Below are 19,662 nucleotides of genomic sequence, written 5' to 3'. Positions count from 1 at the left end.
TCCAAACCACTGCTCTTAACCACTACACCCTGCAGCTGCCCTCTAGAATGAGATGCAGTAAAGCACGGAAGATACCAACCAGGGACATGAGAGAGCTGGGAAGGAAATTTCATTTTCTTTTTAGTGGGAGAAGATTTGGAACAGCTGGGGAGATGTAGTGGAATGACAAGCAGCATCCTTAGATTTGATAAAAGGAAAATGAGAAAGTCCTTTGGCTATGCAGTTAGGGTTGTAGGCCCTCTTTGGCCACAGGGCATTGGGGAGGAGAGGATTGCCAGCTTCAGATTTGGGGATGAAGCCTGGGGAGGACAGGGACCTCAGTGGGTTGCAATGCCATAGAGTCCACCCTCAGAAGCATCCATTTTCTCCAGGGGAAAAGATCTTTGTAGTCTGGAGATGAGCTGTATTTCCAGCGGATCCCCAGGTCCCACCTGGCATTCCTATATACAGTGCCCGCTGCAAGGAAAGGGATGTGATCCATAGTTCCTCTACACCACAGAATGTTTAACTTTTAGAGAATATTATCCACAGAAGTTCCTTTTACTCTGAAATATTAAAAGAAAATGAGAAGCAAGTAGGAAGAACTTCCTGTCAATGAAGGAGAGAAGCCCAAGAAGTCAAATCCTTAATTCGAAGGAAGGGAAAATATGACTGACTGTACTGTGCAAGAAAGCTGTCAAAGGAAAATTAAATGATGAGCTTGCTTAGGAGATGCACAGTTTCTGAACAAGCCCAGAGATCTGTAGATATGAAAGCAACAACTCTCCAAGGAAGATATCGGAGGCCAAGGACTGTGCTTTTCAATGCTCAGACAGCTTAGTATACATTCTGTGGGATGGGATCAAGGTTGTTTTCTTGTCTGATGGAAAAAGATACACAAAGTAAAGGAGCTTTTTAAAGACTGACACTCCCCATTGCTAACTCTGTGAGATCCTGACAGGTGACACTATCACTCCAGACTTGACATAATAGCAGGGTCCACTGCTGAAGAGCAGCAGTGAGCACTGAGGAATTGGTTGGGAAGACATTACTTTAAGCCATTCAGAAGGAATAAGGGCAGACTAGCATTGTGATGGAGAAGACTGGAAAAGGCTGCACTATGAGAGAGAGTATGAGTAATGACACCACTTGCCAATTAAGGTCCTACTTGCTGCGTAGTCACTACATCAGATGAGAATAGGAAGCCCCAGAAAGCAAGTCATTTACTGTAATGGGACCCATAATGTTGAACCTCCTTCTGGAAACTCTTCCTAATTTCCAGAAAGAAGGCAAAGCATTTCTTTATCAGATAGAATTTTAATTGTCAACTTCTGTTTGGGTCATGGTTTTTTTTTGTCTGTTTGTTTGGGGGAGCAGATTGAACGGTGTTTTTAAATTTGTTTTTGTTTTATATGTTTGACAGTGCTAATATTGTTCAAAATCTTACAAAGGCAGCAAAAAATATCTTAATCAAATGTATAATTTATGAGGTGATTAGGCAGCAGTTAATTTATATTACATTTTAAAAGTATTAAAATATGTTTCTTCCCCTCACCCTTTGCCTTAGATTGTACTTGATGAAAATGCATTTAATACATATAAATATTTTTATATGGGCCAACGTTTAAGGGGCTTAAACGTTACTTAAAAAACAACAACACCTGACGTGGGTTTTTCGTATTGAAATTATGTTTAAAGGCCCTGGAAATAAATAAATGTTTTTATCACTTATCTCAGAGCTGCTCATGATTATTTTGTAAAAGAAACATCTGATAAAACAGATTTTCTTTCTGCATTATGTTTCCCCTATCATGTCACTTAATTGAGAAAGAATGGAATTGAAGGACAAAGATCCTCAATATCTTGACAATTAAATATGATAATATGATGCAATGTGCAAACTCTGAGGACTCAGGTATCTTTTGGTATCTTTCAGCATTCAATGCAAATTCATACATTTATCTTCCTTTGGTTCAGGCTTCTATATACTGTAGTTGCCCCATGTTTTCTGGTGAGGCCCCTTGCCATACCAGGACACCAGAAGCACACATATTCCTCTTTCCTAAATTCTCCAGAATTTCAGAGAATTTGGAGGATTCTCTCATGTCTCTCTGAGCTTTGGAGACTGCCAACATTTCTGCTTATTATGAAGTTGAATGTGATATGATACCAAACATTCATCCTCCCCAGAGATCTGTAGCATGCTTAAATTACTTGAGGCAGGGGAGGTCTCTCATCTTCACTGAGCTTTGTGGAACTAGTGTTACAGGGCAAACCTAAGCAGAGTTACATCCTTCTAAACCCAATGAGTTCAATGTATTTAGAAAGATGTAACTCTGTTTAGGATGATATTATTACTGCTTCTGCCAGCTCCATAACCCCGTATGGCATGAATCTGCCCAACCCGTTCTCTGAGCCTTCTCTGGGACAGAGATGGGGTAGGTCTTTTATATTTTCTGGGCTTTAGAGCAGCACATTACTTATTAAGTGGTATCAGTAGAAAGTTTTTCCCTGGATGTTACCATGAGATAGAGATTAATTGTATTCCAGATTATGACTTGGTTTGGCACATTTTCAGAATATACCAGTGAATGCTAATAATCATATTTAGATGTCTGTCTACATTGATTAGAATTTTCAGAATTCACAATGTTGTGTAGTATTGTCAACATTCAGCAAAATTTGGACATTCATTGGAATATAATGCACAGAGATATAAAATAGTGATGGGGTTCCAAATGAAATGTTGAAAAATATTAAATGATTATAAAGGTCTGGTCATCTCTTTCTGAAGCTTAGAGCCTTGTACCTCTATCACATTGAAATTTAGAGTCTTATGAAAAATAAAAGACCTCTGGCGGTTTTAAAGGATTAACAAATACATTACATGTTGTTATCCAATCTTTTCATGCTTACTGAATATTTTGAGTTTGGGGTGAGTTGTACTGAATTTCTTAATTCAATATAAAATAGAACTAGGATGCTTCTGCCAGAATTTGAGTTTATTATTAAAATGACACAATAATGCTATCACAATAATTTGCTTTTCCTCTGACCTAATTTAATTTGATTACAAAATACAAGATCAGAAGGAGAAACCCAGCGATTGAGCAGCTGCAAGCACAATATAAAGAACTACTGAGATGTGGACAGGTTTTCCCCCTCTAGTCCTTTATCTACCATCCCTCCCCCATGCACCTGTCTTATATATGTCACACAACAGCGGAATGAAAGAAACAGATTAAAGGACTAGATGGGGCTGGACTAGATGACACTGGAGGTATCTTCCAACTCTATGTTTCTATGATTCTATGAACAGAGTAGGTGAATAGATAGAAGTTGTACTTGAAAATATATATACAAGGAGAAATCTCCAGGTTGAGTCCATTTGGCAGCAGTTCCCAGGCAATAGTCTTTCTCTGTTTTGCTAGGGACTGAGTTTCAGACCTTGTGGAGAAATGCAAATCACCTTGGGTTACATTGCACACACAGTTTTGGGGCTACAAAACTACCAGATTCATTCCAGGAAGTTTCTCTATCAGTACAAGGACTGGAACCAGGAGGGCAGTTTATCGCTTTCAAGCACTCCCAGCCCACTGAATGCTCTCACAAGCACCCAGCGCATACACAAATGTTTCTAGCCAGCACAGAAAGATCAAGGGGACATCTAACACCCTGGTAGGGATGTGACATCTAGAAGGTGACAGAGATTTGAGGATGCCAAAGGCTAGATTACATGTCTTCTTGGGAAGGACAGGAAGAGAAGAACTGACCCTCAGTGGGTGGGCAGAGACATGAGGGGAATGAGGTCCATTTTTCAGGGTCCTTTTTGGGGTGATTTCATCTGGGAATAACTTAGAGGAAGGAGCTCTAGCACCTGGGCTCCATCTTGATGGCCACCATTACCATGTGAAGCTAACAAAGGGGCAGGTAGCCTGGACAAAGACTCAAGGTAATGGATGACGTAGCATGCTGTAACTTTAAGAGTAAAGCACCCGCACTAGAATAACAACAGTCAGGGTATGTTCAGCCAAGGGACAGAGAATTGTATAAATGCACCTTCACTTTATAACCTTGCTTGATCCCCTGCTGTGGACATTTTTAAAAAATTAATTTCTTATTATTTTGAATGCTGGAAGTTTGTTCTCCATAACAATGATAAGCCCCACATGAACACTAGGGTTGCCAGGTCCCTCTTTGCCACCAGCGGGAGGTTTCTGGGGCAGAGCCTGAGGAGGGCGGGGTTTGGGGAGGGGAGGGACTTCAATGCCATAGAGTCCAGTTGCCAAAGCGGCCATTTCCTCCAGGCGATCTGATCTCTATCGGCTGGAGGTCAGTTGTAATAGTAGGAAATCTCCAACTAGTACCTGGAGGTTGGCAACCCTAGTGAACACACTACTAAAAAGGCGCCAGGGGAAGGGAGCTGGTGGGCCAATAGACTGCTAGATCTTACTGGACAAGTGCAGTAAGCCGTCTCTCCAAAAGCTAGCCAGAGCGAAAGCAGGAGAGGCAGGAACTAGGCGGAGCCTGCAAACAGCGATGTGGATGGAGTGCTGGCCTTTCTAGTGGGAAACACTCTAATCAACCACATGGCAGGAGCATAAATACCCAGAGGGAAGTAAGGAACACCCTGGGAAGTTGGGTGGGCTCAAGAGAGCGGTGTCCCTCTTAGTGGGGACTCTAATCAATCAGCTGGTGGTAGTATAAATACACAGAGAGAAGCAAGGAACAGCTCCGAGATTCAGGTGGGCTCAGGAGAGCAGTGCACCATTGGGTGGAGACCAGTGATGGCCACTGAGTGTCGCGACCTCTCAGAGTGCCTCAAGTGGAATGGTGCTCACAGATCAGCGGGACGTTCTGTGACAGACCTTACAGATGCAACACTGGCACTCCACCACCGAGCTATGGCTGCCTGTCCTTCTCATTTTAAAGCTTCCGCATCTGATGCACAGCATCTTTGTTGTATCATTAAATTAGCATTTCTTTTTATTACTGTGTGATCTTGAATGCAGACGATCCTACTGTCATACAAATGTACAAAGGAACTCCTCTGGGAACAATTACTGGAATTCTCCTCTAGAAATGGCTGTAGAGCTATTAGAAGAATAAAGTAAAAAAAACCATTTGAGAGGCTGCTTTAATTCCTAAGTTGCTTCCTTAGCTAAAACAGAAAAAAAAATCTGAATATAACATCCTCTCAAAAGAACAGAACTGTGACAAGTGTGATGACTTTTGAACTGGTTGTTTTATTGTTAAAAGGTATTGAAATTATGTCAGTGCCCTTGAAAACCCAATTTTTTGTCTTTCAAATGTAATGAAAGAACAAGAAACATGGGCTTTGTTTAGCAAAACCAAAGGGGAGGTGGAAGGGTTAAATATTTTCTCTCCTTCCTGCACCACCTCTACCAGAATTGTGTCACAATTTACATTTTATATATTGACAGGAATCTGTAATCTTCAGCCAGTCTGCTTGTGTCTTGAAATTATCTGATGAAGTTTTTAAAAATGACACATTCCCTTTGAGCAAGACTGTGGGACCTTCAAGAGCCCAATCACATAATTTAGAATATAAATACTTTAACTCTGCACTGATTAAATCATTCATTGTTATAATAACTCTATGCAATATGTTTTTTGTTATAATAACTCTATGAGATATAATCTCTCTATGGGATAGCCAAATGGTATTATAAACAATCAGGTGATGGAATAACAGACATTGTCTCTTGAGAAAAACAAAAAAAAAGCGATATGACTTATTAATTACTATTACAACACCTTTGAAGAAGAAGACGGAGAAGAGTAGGTTTTTATGCCCTGCTTTTCTCTACCTTGAGGATTCTCAAAGCGGCTTATAATTACATTCCCTTCCTTTCCCCACAACAGGCACCTTGTGAGGTAGGTGGGACTGAGACAGTTCTGAGAGAACTGTGACTGGCCCAAGGTTGCCCAGCAGGCTTCATGTGGAGCAATGGGGAATCAAACTGGGTTCTGCAGATTAGAGCCCGCTGCTCTTAACCACTACACCATGCTGGCTCTCACAAAAAAGACAGGGTCCTGCCTCAAAGCATTTATAATGTGAGATTCAGCAGAAGAGAAATAAGCATATGCTGAGTCAGCCCACTGGCTCATTGAGTTAAGTGTTACCTACTCAGAATTCAAAGACTCTCTAGGACAGTGGTACTCACTCTGTAGTTTGTGGAGAGCCATATTTGCAATTACAATCAGCAAAGAGCCACATGAACTAATGTGCGCCCTGTGTGCCACCCCAACAAAGACACAGACACAATAACATAAGATGGTTTTAATTCCATTTTTGCATATCAGGGAGACTCACAGCTTATCCATTCCCCAACCCCTCTGGTGGCAGCTGTTTTCAGGTGAGAACCACCTGCCAACTATCAGCTTCACCAGACAATAGCCCCTCTTCTGGAGAGAAGTTGGAAGCAGTGATAAGCGGGGAAAGCATTTTTGTTCATTTGAGTTATAGATGTCATATGTCTGGGGACAGAAGTGCTATGAAAGAAAATAGATTTGGAGAAGAGATTTGAAGAAAGTAGAAGAGGTGACATGACACAGTTGTTTGAGAGAAGCATTTTAAAGTTTACACAAAGCTATACATTTTACGGAACATTATGCTCATCAAATAACAACCTTCTGGAGATCCCCAGCCCAAGAGACATCTAGCTGTCCTCAACCAGGACTAGAGCTTTTTCGTCTCTGGCCTGGTGGAACTGTCTGTCAACTGAGAACTGGGTAGGGTTGCCAACCTCCAGGTACTAGCTGGAGATCTCCTGCTATTATAACTGATCTCCAGCTGAGAGAGATCAGTTCACCTGGAGGAAATGGCCGCTTTGGAAATTGGCCTCTATGGCATTGAAGTCCCTCCCTTCCCCAAACAACGCCCTCCTCAAGCTCCGCCCCAAAACCTGCCGCCGGTGGCGAAGAAGGACCTGGCAACCCTAGACCCAGGTCCTGCGGGACTTAGCTCAGTTCCGCGGGGCCTGTAAGAAAGAGATGTTCCACCAGGCCTATGGTTGACCAGCCTCCTTGCACTCTCTGTGCCATCTGCCTATATCTCACATTCTCTGTATTGATCAATCTCCACCTTTCCATCTGGCTATGACGCCCCAATACCAAGATCAAAGGAGTAGTCGTATTATTTTATTTAATTTTGAATTGTTAAAATGTACTATTGATTTTAATGTTACTTATTTATTGTGTGATGTTGTATTTTAACTGATGTAAGCCACCATGGCGCAGAGTGGTAAGCTGCAGTACTGCAGTCCAAAGCTCTGCTCACGACCTGAGTTCGATCCCTACAGAAGTTGGTTTCAGGCAGCCGGCTCAAGGTTGACTCAGCCATCCATCCTTCCGAGGTCGGTCAAATGAGTACCCAGCTTGCTGGGGGTAAAGGGAAGATGACTGGGGAAGGCACTGGCAAACCACCCCACAAACAAAGTCTGCCTAGAAAATGTTGGGATGTGACATCACCCCATGTGTCAAGAATGACCCGGTGCTTGCACAGGGGACCTTTACCTTTTTAAGCCACCTTAAGCCTGACTTTGGTTGGGAAAGGACAACTTAAAAAGCTAATAAATAATAACAACAATAGTATTGAGTAAATCAGTAATTTCATTTGTCCATCCTGAATCTATTGCCCAACTTCATTGGCTGTCCCCAAATTCTAGTATTATGGGAGAAATAGAAAATGTCATTGGTACCTCCTTTCTTCACCACATGAATAATTTTATAGATGTCTGCCATGTGTTCTCTTGGACATTTCTCCCCTCTTTTTCTGTCCCCCCCCCGCTCCAGACTCTTTAGCTTCTCCTCATTGGAAATGTGCTCCACCCTCTTTATCATCTTGGTTGGTCCTTAGGCAGGAGGAGCTTCCTTTAGCCTTAGATAAATGTCACTGTATTTACAAAGGCTGCTATGTTTGTAGTGCTTATATCTCTGTTATGCATATAGTTGTCAGGTGATAAATGATAAAATATGTTACTTTGAAACGCAAACTATCTCGGATATTTTTCTTGAAGCAATTTCATAGATGCTTGACAAGCCACAAGGGACGCTGTCATTTCTTGACTTGAACCATTCCCAAATCTCTACTTGGGAGAAAGTAGGAAAGAGATTTTGCTGAGTCACACCAGGGAGGCCCCTTGTTCTCCCCTGTGTTTTATAACTTTGTGGAGGAGTATAATTGTGCACAGAGTGGAAGGAAAGATAAGTTAATCCGATTAATGGGACACAGTTGGGCAACACCTGGAATACCAGATAATGTTTTCTTGATGAAAAAAAAATGAAGACAGCTTGTGGATCTTAATGGAGTATTTTACAGAAAAATCCTAAACCCCAGACTCCAGAGTACAGTGATGAAATGGCAAGTCAATGTTCTATGTTCTCTCAGCAAAGAACAAATATTTTCAAAAAGAATCAACTCTATGAAGCTGAGAGCACAGCAATTGGACTGGAATCCATAGAGACATTGCTCACAACCACCAATCATGAAGCACCATGGTGCCAGAGCCCCCATTCCAGCCACATATGCAAGCAATCATCCAACACACACCTTTTTGGAATTGTCCTTCTGCCACTTACCCACATAACACAACAAAGGAAGGAGCAAAGGAAGCCCATCATCCTCAACTGTATGAGGACTGTGGTGTGGTGTAATGGTTAGGCATGTTGCACTAGTATCTGGGAGACCCACATTACAATTTCCACTCATATCATGGAAGCTCACTGGGTGACCTTGAGCCAGAAACACTCTCTCAGCCTAACCAACCTCCCAGAGTTGTTGTTGTGAGGATAAAATGGAGGCAAGTCGAGCAATGTTCCCAATGCGTTGAAAGATGGGGTGGTGGTGGTAAAAAATAATTAAATAAATAAAGTGTGCTCAGTAGAAGACCTGAAACTAGTACTCTCCTGGGAGCTCCATAGATGGCAGCTTAAATCTCCTCTGGAAATTACATCCCCCTTTGAGAGGTGGGCATACAGGGAAGGAAGCCTGGACAGCCCAGCCGTATCAACCAGACACCTCCATGGCTCACTTGAAAGAGAAAACTTCCACAGAAAGTCCAGGGCCACTCCTACATAAGGTTTCAAGTCACAGTGGGGGGGAAATCATGCCCCAAGAAGGAGCTTTATAGAAGGCAAAACAAACCCAGGAGCTGGGACACTAACAAGAGAACGTACAGCAAAACGGTCTAGATGGCATTCCTATAATCTCCTCACTAGGGGGAAATGTTCATGGAATAAACAGGAGTTTCCCTGAGACAGATGCTGGGGAAAAGGCAAAACTTACTTTTGTCCAGTAACAAGCCTATCAGAAGCAAAAGAGGAAAAGGAGGCATGACCAGTACATACACCATCCTCACATACGCCATAGCATTCCTCTTACCACACAGCCCCCTAGGAATATAGGAATAATATACATTATGGAGGGATCTGGATTCCTTCATTGTCTATGGTATGAAAACCAGTCACACCTGGGGCATGAATGACTGCAGAGAAAGGCAGAGAACAACACAGGCTTAGCATGCCTGAAGGAGGGTTGCCAGCACTCAGCCAGCAACCCCTTGGAGACTGGTCGGTGTTGGACTGACCTTAATGGTGGTTCTGCAATGCCCACAATCAGCTGCATAGCTGGAAGGGACATCACAGCATTGTGGGATGCCATGTAGCCCCCCACCCCCATTTTCTCCTTGCTGTTCCACCGAGTGCTGGTCGGGACCGGGAAGTGCTGGCAGGGGTTCTCCCACCAGTAGCGGCCAAATGGCAACCCTAGCCTGAAGTTCCTGGTTGAAGCATGTGGTTGGTTACCAGACAGCCCTTCAAAGACTCCCAAGCACAATTGAGGCATCAAATGAACGATGCTGCCAGTTGTCCTGCTAGAGCAAGGCTCTTGTGCCGTTGAAAGCTGCACTGTCAGATAATATAGCAGACTCACTGGCAGAGCTGTCCCTATTACTGCATGTTCATAACAGGAGAAGCAGTGCTGATTAAACAACTATCTGTTAAGCAGCTTGCTATGATGCAGGAACCAAGCTAGAAAACAGAGTGGGCAGTCACATAACAGAACAAGTAGAGGCATAGTGGTGATGGCATCTTGGCTTATATTGTAGGTTCAGCAGGTGGTTGACACTACACTGTAAATGATGTCCATCCTGGCCTCTACTCTTTTTGGAATTGTGCCTGCAAGAAACCAAGAGAGACACTAGGACAAAGATGTTCTACAGTAGTAACAAAACTTCATGTGGGCCCAGAACACTCTGATGTGAGCTATGGACTTAAGAGTAGGGTTGCCAGGTCCCTCTTCACCATCGGCGGGAGGTTTTTGGGGAGGAGCCAGAGGAGGGTGAGGTTTGGGAGGGGAGGAACTTCAATGCCATAGAGTCCAGTTGACAAAGCGGCCATTTTCTCCAGGTGAACTGATTTCTATTGGGTGGAGATCAGTTGTAATAGCAGGAGATCTCCAGATGGTAACTGGAGGTTGGCAACCCTCCTTAAGAGACTGGTACCACCCAGATGCTCTTTCGGTTCCTGTACCTCTGTTTCAGTTCCTGTATCCTTGGTGGTCACCCCTTTGTAGGATTCACTAGCTGGGGGACATAATGTGGCCATTGTCATATTAAGGCAACTGCATAAGAAATCCGTCTGCAGTTTTTGTGGTGCTCCCTGGGACTCTGATCCTGCGAGGCCAAAGGGCCATGATTACTTTGCCAGCAGTAGCAATGGCTGGAGCAGCTGTCAGTCACTCACAAATGTGGTTGTTTTGCCCATTTGTATGTGGGACTACAGTAGCATGACATTACATATGGCCATAAATAAGAGGGGTGCAAGTACACTCCCAGAAACAGTACCTGGGCCATAAAATTCATAATGGAGAAAAAATTCTGGAGGCCTCACTTCAAAAAGGATGTGGACCTTTTTGAATCGAGCGGGTGCAGAAGAGAGCGACAAGGATGATCAGGGGCCTGGAGACCAAGCCGTACAAGGAAAGGCTGAGGGAGTTGGGGATGTTTAGTCTGGAGAACAGGAGGCTGAGGGGGTACATGATTGCTCTTTTTAAGCATTTGAAAGGTTGTCACTTAGAGGAGGGTAGGGAGCTGTTCCTGTTGGCAGCAGAGGATAGGACTTGCCATAAATTGCGGGAGGAAAGGTACTGGCTGGATATTAGGAAAACATTTTTTACAGTAAGAGTTGTTCAACAGTGGAATCAGCTACCTAGGAAGGTGGTGAGCTCCTCCTCACCGGCAGTCTTTAAGCAGAGGCTGGACAAGCATTTGTCAGGTATGCTCTAAGCTGATCCTGCATTAAGCAGGGGGTTGGACTAGATGGCCTGCACGGCCCCCTCCAGCTCTATGATTCTAATTAAAAATTTCACCTTAGTTAAAAAACAACAACTCTTCTAGCCTTGCCCAGACCAGATCTCAGAGAGAAACAAGCAGATACTGCAGAAGAGGCAGGCGCTTGAGAAGTAGCTTTCTGTTCCTTCAATAACTAGCACCAAGCTCAGAAGAGCCAGTGAGTTGCTCTGCTGTCCTTCGGCCTTAACTTCTGCCAGCAGCTCCATCCTAGTTCCACAAATAGATCAGGTCTGGGCAAGGAATAGAGTCCAGGCTGTTTCCATTTAGCCTTGCTGAAGCCACGAGCTCAGCAGTGCCCATTCTTGCTAGTCTCCCTTGCCCAGGTGGGTATGAGCTTGAAACATTTTCTTAGTGGCTTTTCACATGACCTTCTGTGTAACATATATTCATTGCAATGAAGGGGGGTGATTTTAGTCCACATGAAAAGCCTACCTCACATTGAACACTGATTAAACATAGTCACAAAAAGAAGAAGACGTCTGGTAAAATGGATGTAGATGAAACAACAGACCTAATGAAACATTATGAGGTTAACAGATTTCATGTTGTTACATTTTCATGGAATTGCTGTAAAGCAGATGCAGCAATGCTGAGAAGGACTGTATTGTGACTGATAAACTTGGGGCTTTTAACACCAAAGAACTTGGTAAGGATGAAGGGAACATGTTAGAGTAAGAATCAGAGCAGTGAAAGTTCAGGTATGTTTACAATTGCAGATATGGAATCATGTAGAAATGTACCCAGAAGATAAACCGTGATGAGTTTGTACCAGAATTTACGTCATTCAGCAAATGTATTATCTTTTTTTTATTTCTAATGTTACCCTTTAATCTATTAAAAAACCCCCACAGATTTCATAAAAACTCTAATGAAAGTATATGCTTATGGACTATTATATTTGTCATAAAAAGGTTGCCGTTTCTGCTTGTGCTCTTCAGTCATCTCATAGTGTAGCAAATTTATTATCTTAACCCATGTCGTAAAAATCACTAAAAGGGAAACATACAGGTGTTTAACAAGACTACAGCTGGCAGACGCATTCAGTCACCCATTTGAACTAGATGTACAAGACCAATGTCATCTGTGTCATGTGAAAGGAGGTTCAAGTTAGCTGAACTCTTTAAGTCATGTCTGCGTTCAACATATCTCAGGCCTGATTTTGCTAGCAATTGAAAGACACCGTGTAGAGCACTAGACTTCAGCTAAGTATGCATTTGCAAACATGAAAGCCCGGAGAAGAAGGGAAAGGGCATTCTAGCTTGTAATTTAATATAGTGATGGCTAAACTAAAATTTTGCAAAAACAATAATATTTCTATACATTGGAGGGGGGGAAGCCCCACGGAGGAGCAAGGAATGAGCCATTTTCTCCTTTTGCCTTCCCGCCCCCATGAAGACTTCTTCATTCTGCTTCTGCAGTTCCCCTGCATCAGAGGAACCACATTTCAGGGGCTTTTTGAGCTGCAGTTGGAGGGCGAGGTAAGGAAGGTCTGCCACACTGACAGAAATCCCCAACCATCAGTCAGAATGTTCTGCAGGATCCAAACCATTGTCATTATTTCCACAGTAATTTTTAGGGGTGGTGGGAAGTGCCATCAAGTCACAGCTGACTTATGACGACCCTTTAGGGTTTTCAAGACAAGAGACATTCAGAGGTGGTTTTTTATTGCCTGCCTCCATGTAGGCTGAGAGAGTTCTGGGAGAACTGTGACTGGCCCATTTCTCCAGAAACAAACATTAACAATGCGGTCCTAAGCAGAGTAACACCCATCTGGGTCACCATAAGTCGACTGTGAGTTGGTGGCCCCCCAAAAACAAAATGGTCAACAACCATTTTTTATTTTATTTATTTTTGTTTATTTTTCTCCTGCCACCGCTCACAGTGGCAGCAGAAAATGGCAACGGCGGGCAAGGTATCCCCTGCTCCCATTAGGGGGCTGGGCATGGTGGGAAGGTGCAAGGGAGTTTTTGTTTTTCACTTACACTGATTTCAATGGGAATTTGTATACCTCTTTAGGGTTTTTTTTCTGGTGTACTAGTTCACTGGCAGTGGGGATGGTATGTGGTCTGAGGTCCTAGAATCCCAACTAAACCACACTCCTCCCCAGCCTGCTCCCAGAGCTACCCATTTCTGGGTTCGCTGCACTGCTGCTAGATTTATGCCACCTTAGTATCAATGAGCACTGTGCTAGCATATCTCCAGATATGTTTGCTTATCTCCATGTTACGCCAGCATAGTTGCTATCCTTGGCACTTTACAGACCAGCCTTACAGACTTGTGTTGTTAATCAAACAGTGTGCTTTCCCCCTTTATTTAAAAACCAGTGGCAGAAATGTCAAGACTTAGGAAATAAGGGACTTGAAGACAGGAAATGCTGAAATGTTTAAAACTTTTAAATATACTGTATCAATTATTATTTTAGAAACTGATGTTCATTGGCAGGAGGTAGTAAGGATACAAATGGGAAAAGACTATAAACAGAAATTAAAATAGAAAACAAGAGAATTTTTGCTTTTGTAACTTGTAGGGGTGAATTTGATCCTTGGAGTTTATCTATGCCAACTTATACCAGCTTTATACTAAATAACCATCTTGGTTCCCCCTATTGAAAAAAGAGGTTATGGGAATTGTAGTTTTGTTAAAGCGGTGAGCATTCTACTTGAGTTCCCTAACACCCTTCCAAAGACTACCGTTCCCAGTGTTTTATAAATGAGTATGGCTTTCAGACCAGCCTAAGCATAGTTACACCTTTCTAAGCCCATTGACTTCAATGGGCTCAAAAGGATATAACTGATTAGGAAAGCACTGTTAAGTTTAATTGTATAGTGTAGATGCATTCTCTGATTAAAGCAGCTGGCCACAATCCAAAAGATTGTTAAGCATGCTTTAACTCATTGATTTCAAAGATCTTAAATTACTTCAACTGTATATTGGACTCTAGTTACAGCTGGAGTTAACCATCTTCAATTCACAGGTGACATGGTGTCCAATTCAGTTAAGAAGGATGGAGTAGGTAAATGAGACAATCTTGATGATGAATACTGATGAATTATTGGATGAGTTCCATTTCAGTAATTCTGTAGTGGCTCAGATCCTGGTGTTTCCTGGCTGCCTACCTCCATGAATTTTCACATTTTCAGACTCTTAGTCACTCTGCAAAAATTCTCAGAAGTCACACATAGGTGTGCATGGTGATCATTCTTCTGTATGTCTCACTGATAATTGTACACAGCATGTGTAGTAAATATTTCCATGGATGCTTGCATGTAGATTCCTGTGTACAGACAGATGCGTAGGTGTATACCCACAAGCTTCTCAATATGCAAACATTGGCCCATTTAGTTTTACACAAATATTTTTTGGCGAGGAATATTTGTGGTGGGGGGAACAAATGATTTTAAATGTGTATGCAATATTATTGCCCATCAGCTTTATAAGAACACCATGAGTTTTGCTCGCAATGTACTTTTTGCATATGCCCATGGGGGAGGGGAGACAGCAGCAGACATTTCTTTCTCCCCTCTCTCAAGACCGCTGTTGGGTTTCACTCGGCAAGTTAGCCATTTCCAGCGGCTGGCATCACATGCGCTCCTTGTGCGCCTTCAGAACCCACCAACTTGCTTTCTTCACATAAATCTCTGCTGAGGTGGTCGGGTGCTTTCTCCTTTCTTTCACCGCTCTGGTGGGAAAAAAAGAAAAAAAACAAGAAACAGCAAAAACCAAACTAAGTCCGTTGACGCATGAGAGGTTTTGCCTTGTATTTGCCGCTCTCTAGATCCACATTTCCTCCATCCAAATTCTTAAAACTCAAAAATGAGCCCCCAGGCCGAGTTGTGAGAATCCAGAGGAGGAAAATGTGCATGTAGAGAGCAGCAAACCCAAGGCAGAAACCTCCCCTGCCTAAATGGCCTCAAAGAAACACAGCTGCTTTCTGACTAACCCTCCCTTGCCCCCACCCCTGACCAATCTGCGGCGTGTGTGTCCCCCTGCAATCTCTGTACAGTGGGAAAGTCGCCGGGTAATTGGGTCCAGATTGGATACGTTTAAATATTCATGAGGCTGGCCGAGGACGGCGAGGGGGGGGGGTTGCCTCCGTAGTGGTGGGGAGGCAAAAGTCCCTCCCCTCTCCAAACTCCAAATAGTGATGAATAGGCTAATCGTATGTAAATCATATGTAATCACATGTAGGGGTTCCCTGAGACATGACTCTTATTTCAAGGGTCCAAAGGGAGGGAAACGCTGGTCTAGAGCTATCCTCCATCCCATAGTGCCCTCTCCGCTACATCTAATGCAGCAGGAGCTGGCCACCCCCATCACCCACTTCTTTCTACTCTGACCAGCCCTCCCTTGCCCCCCACCCCTGAACAATCTGCGGCGTGTGTGTGTGTGTGTGTGTGTGTGTGTCCCCGCAATCTCTGTACAGTGGGAAAGTCGCCGGGGTAATTGGGTCCAGATTGGATGCGCTTAAATATTCATGAGGCTGGCCGAGGGGGTGGTTGCCTCCGTAGTGGTGGGGAGGCAGGGGGGCGGGGAAGGGACTCGTCCCTGGGAGCTGCCAGTGAGCAATTCTGGGAAAGGGAGAGGGGGCGCCTGGGGGATGAGGGATCGCGGCGGACCTGCCAGTCGCTGCTGACTGCCCTGGCGTGGGGGTGGGCGTGTGGCGTGGCGCGGGGTGGGGTGTGCGCGCGCCAGCGAGAGAGAGAGAGAGAGAGAGAGAGAGGGAGGGGAGGGAGCGGAGAGGGTGGGGGGAGAGATAAGAGAGAGGGAGAGAGAGGAGGGGGGAAAAAGGAGAGAGGAGAAGGAAGGAAGGGACGACAAGGAAGAAAGGGACTGTACAACCATGCTGTGCTGTATGAGAAGAACAAAACAGGTAGAGGCGGCGATTTGATACTTTTCTTTCCGCCGAGGCATTCCTGGGCTCCTGGATGGGGCTGGGGGGCGTTGAGGGAGAGATGTGCAGGGGGCGGGCGGAGGCTTTCCGCCCCTTTGAAGCCGGGGTGTCTTTCGCAATTGTTGTGTGTGTGTGAAGCATCTTGAAAGCTCGCATCGCACCCATTCCCTGAATGCGGGATTTTTTTTGGGGGGGGGGGCGGGTTGCCTGTAGAGTCTGGTTGGGGAAGCCTGAGAAAGAGGGGTGGGGGATGCCCTCTCCCTTTCAGGCAGACCCCTCTGGGCGGGGGACCTGTAGGAAGATGCGTTGGATAGGGTTTTCTGCCTTGGATCTGGAGGGTGTGGATGGGAAGAGGAGGAGGGCGAGGCAGGCTCAGATGTGTGGTTCTGTGGGGAGAGGAGCTATGCTTTCTGTATGTCCCCCCCCCCCATAGACTGAGCGACGCTAGACCGACATAAGGATGTTTTCTGTCTGTGGTTTCTTGCTTTGATCGAGATTGAAGCGCATGGGCTTCCCGACGGCTGGGATGATGGGCGATATTTCCTTCTCTTTAGTGCAACTTGAAGGCATCGATCATTTTCTTGTCTTTTCTTTTAAGGGGTGACAGGGGCAGTTAATGGGATGGAAAATAAATTAGCTACTAAGGGAGATGGGGTGGGTGGGGGCATGGGGGTTCCCTCTTCAGTAATCCCTTCCCTACCAGGGGCACTTGGACAACTGAGCACCAGCTGGTGAAGAGACAGAGGACCACGCCTCTGTTAGCTGTGAGCTCCGATGGGGTGGGAGAGCTGAGAACAGCATGAACTTGGTGGAAAACCAGTTAATATCTTATCGTCTCATATGGGTTTGGGATTTCCCCCCCCCCCCATAACAGTGAGCATGGAGAGGTGGAAAAGACACCTCATTTCCAGCTATTAGGGAAAAAGACGAGAAATATAGAAATGAACAAGATAGCCTCCTGCCCCTCCCCCCATCACACCTTCATGTTAAACTGATTCCCTTGGAGAGCATTGCAGATCCTTCTTGGTGGTTTATCTGATTTCTTCTGGATTTACTCCAGATGTATTCAAGCCAGGGCAAGATTTTGGCCTTTGAAGTCTATAAAAGGTTTCTGGATATGTGTAGGTTGAATACCTGTTTTCAATGCAAACTACATAGATTGCTTGCAATGCAGATGGATGCCTGCTTCCTTCCAGTGTATATATCCCAGCAAACCAGCATGCAGAATTCTTAAAAATCAACTCTGCTGAGAGCTGCAGTGGTTTCACCAGTTCCTTTAGGATACTGTAGTGTTTAATACCGACATGTAAAAGGCATTTTGTGAGCAATGTTGTTCCTAAGCTAAGAGATGGTGGTGTAGACTGCAAAGGGTGGGGTTGAGGAATGGGAACCCCCCCCCAGTTGCCTTAGCATTTCTTTTCACCTAGTGCATGTTTTAGATGTTCCCCCATTTCTGATACACTGACTATCAAAACCTGAAGGGAGGGAGACCTGGAACATGTTGCAGCCAGCAGAGCACATTTGGTTGGCATATGTGAGATAAAAAGGGAGGGAGGGAATGAGGAGAAAAGCAGACAGAAAAGCAAAAATAAAAATAAAAAGAACAACATAGCAGCAAGTGGAAAGGGCTTAGTAAATTTTTCAAACAAGGTAGCAGACTCTGGAGACATATGAAATGATAGGCTGTGGGAGCCATTTTCACCAGCTGAGCTGCAGAACACATGGCCAGAACCCTGCCCACTTCACTCCTTACAAGCTTATATCATTTTCTGTTGTTACCTTTTCCCAGTTTTGATGTGTGCATTTATAAACTGTTGGCAGATAGATCCTTAAAAAGCCATGCACTGGCTTGGTCACCGGCCACACCCCTTTCCACACCCGTGTGGCTAAATCTTCATAGACTCAGGCATACATCCGGCATATACCCCTGTGGGTACATTATCAGAGAATCAAGCCTACAGCCAGCAATTCTGCACATTTAAATATCCACTTCTGTACACAGTTTGATGCACATACTTTCTCAGACACAAAGAGACACACCCATACACATATGTACTCCTTCATATCCAGCCATATACATATTCATTCATGCAATCCTAACTGCGTACGGGTGCACACTTGTGCAAAGCTGTATCAAGACACACCCACACCTCTATACATCCCCATTCAGGCTCTTGCATTTGTAAAGCATTCGCACACATGCACAAATTACACTTACAAGATAATACTGGTACATAAAAAAAGTTTGGAAACCAGACCCAGCACTATTTCTTACAAGCTTTTACTGGGAAAAGAAAGGGGAATCTTCCCTGCTTGCATTCTCCTCCTTATCCTTACAACCATAATAGTAGCAGGGCTAACAAATGACCATGATCTGAAGAGGGTGTTTCAAAAATATAGGCAGGTTTTCTCATTACCTGGGCAGTTCCTCTTTGTATTTTTGCCTGCAGAAGAACAAATAGCAGAAATTCTGGAGTCTAATGTTTTAGGTAATATGTATGTGTGCGTCTCCTTTGGTCATGTGTTCATGTGTCTCTCTGCATCCAAAGTCATATACATGGCATCCTAGAAGGATGGATAATGAAAAACATGAAACTTATTAATGGTAAAAGCATAAATGTCTTTTTACCATGCAGTTCTCCCCCCCATCTGCAAATATGTGTTTAAATTGCATCTATAAATGCAATTTCAATGCATGAAATAAAATGTAATACTCTGCTGGCCTTGCTGAAGAGCAACCCAGATTTTTGACACCTCTGTAGCCATTAAAATTCATCATTAAAATGCTGACAATATGCCAAGTGAAAAGTAAAAGCCGAACTTTGGGAACATTTTGGACATCCAACCCCTGTACTTTGTGCTTGGAAATCTACTCTAGACATATCTCATAAAAGAATAGCTATGCAACTCCTGTATTGCACATTACATTGGAACAGATAGTATGTGTGTGTATGTGAGATAGAGTGTTCTAGGTTTGCCCACTTGTAGGAGAGATGATCCTATTCTCAGTCTGGGATCTCCTGATTAAATGCACTATTGCTGGAGAGAAAGAGAGGTTTTGAACCCTGCCACACCCATGAAATCAAAAGAAGGGGAGGAGGTGGAGAAAGAGAGCCTGCATTTCTTTCCTCCTCCACACGAGCAGCATAGATAAGCAGAATTGTATCTATAGAGATGCTATTTAATGCAAGTGGAGAGGAAAGCAAGTGTTAGGGGACCATTCTGGCAATTACCAGCCAGATAGTGCCCTGCCTTTTAACACCAGGAGGCAGAAAGGTGGAGAGGAAAATGGAAAGAAAGAGAAGAGTAAGCACTGTTTGATGATACTTTATTGCTTCTGGGTATCTCAGTCCTCATTGGAAAATATCTTAATTATGCTATATAATGCAGAGACTGCAAACTTGCACAGTGTTTTTA

General features: G+C 44.0%; 1 protein-coding gene across 1 annotated transcript in view; it reads left to right on the top strand.

Annotated features, from left to right (window-relative positions):
• Positions 1-16,125: 16,125 nt before the first annotated feature.
• Positions 16,126-19,662, top strand: part of GAP43 (growth associated protein 43) — an 81,359-nt gene continuing 77,822 nt past the window's right edge. Inside the window, exon 1 of the mRNA XM_056858522.1 lies at positions 16,126-16,224. Coding sequence (XP_056714500.1) covers positions 16,195-16,224 — 30 coding nt within the window. The 5' untranslated portion in view covers positions 16,126-16,194. The remainder of the gene's footprint in view (positions 16,225-19,662) is intronic.

Source organism: Euleptes europaea, chromosome 12, assembly GCF_029931775.1.
Source record: "Euleptes europaea isolate rEulEur1 chromosome 12, rEulEur1.hap1, whole genome shotgun sequence".
NCBI lineage: Eukaryota > Metazoa > Chordata > Lepidosauria > Squamata > Sphaerodactylidae > Euleptes > Euleptes europaea.
Note: the sequence above shows the minus strand (reverse complement) of the source record. Positions and strands in the feature narration are given on the sequence as shown.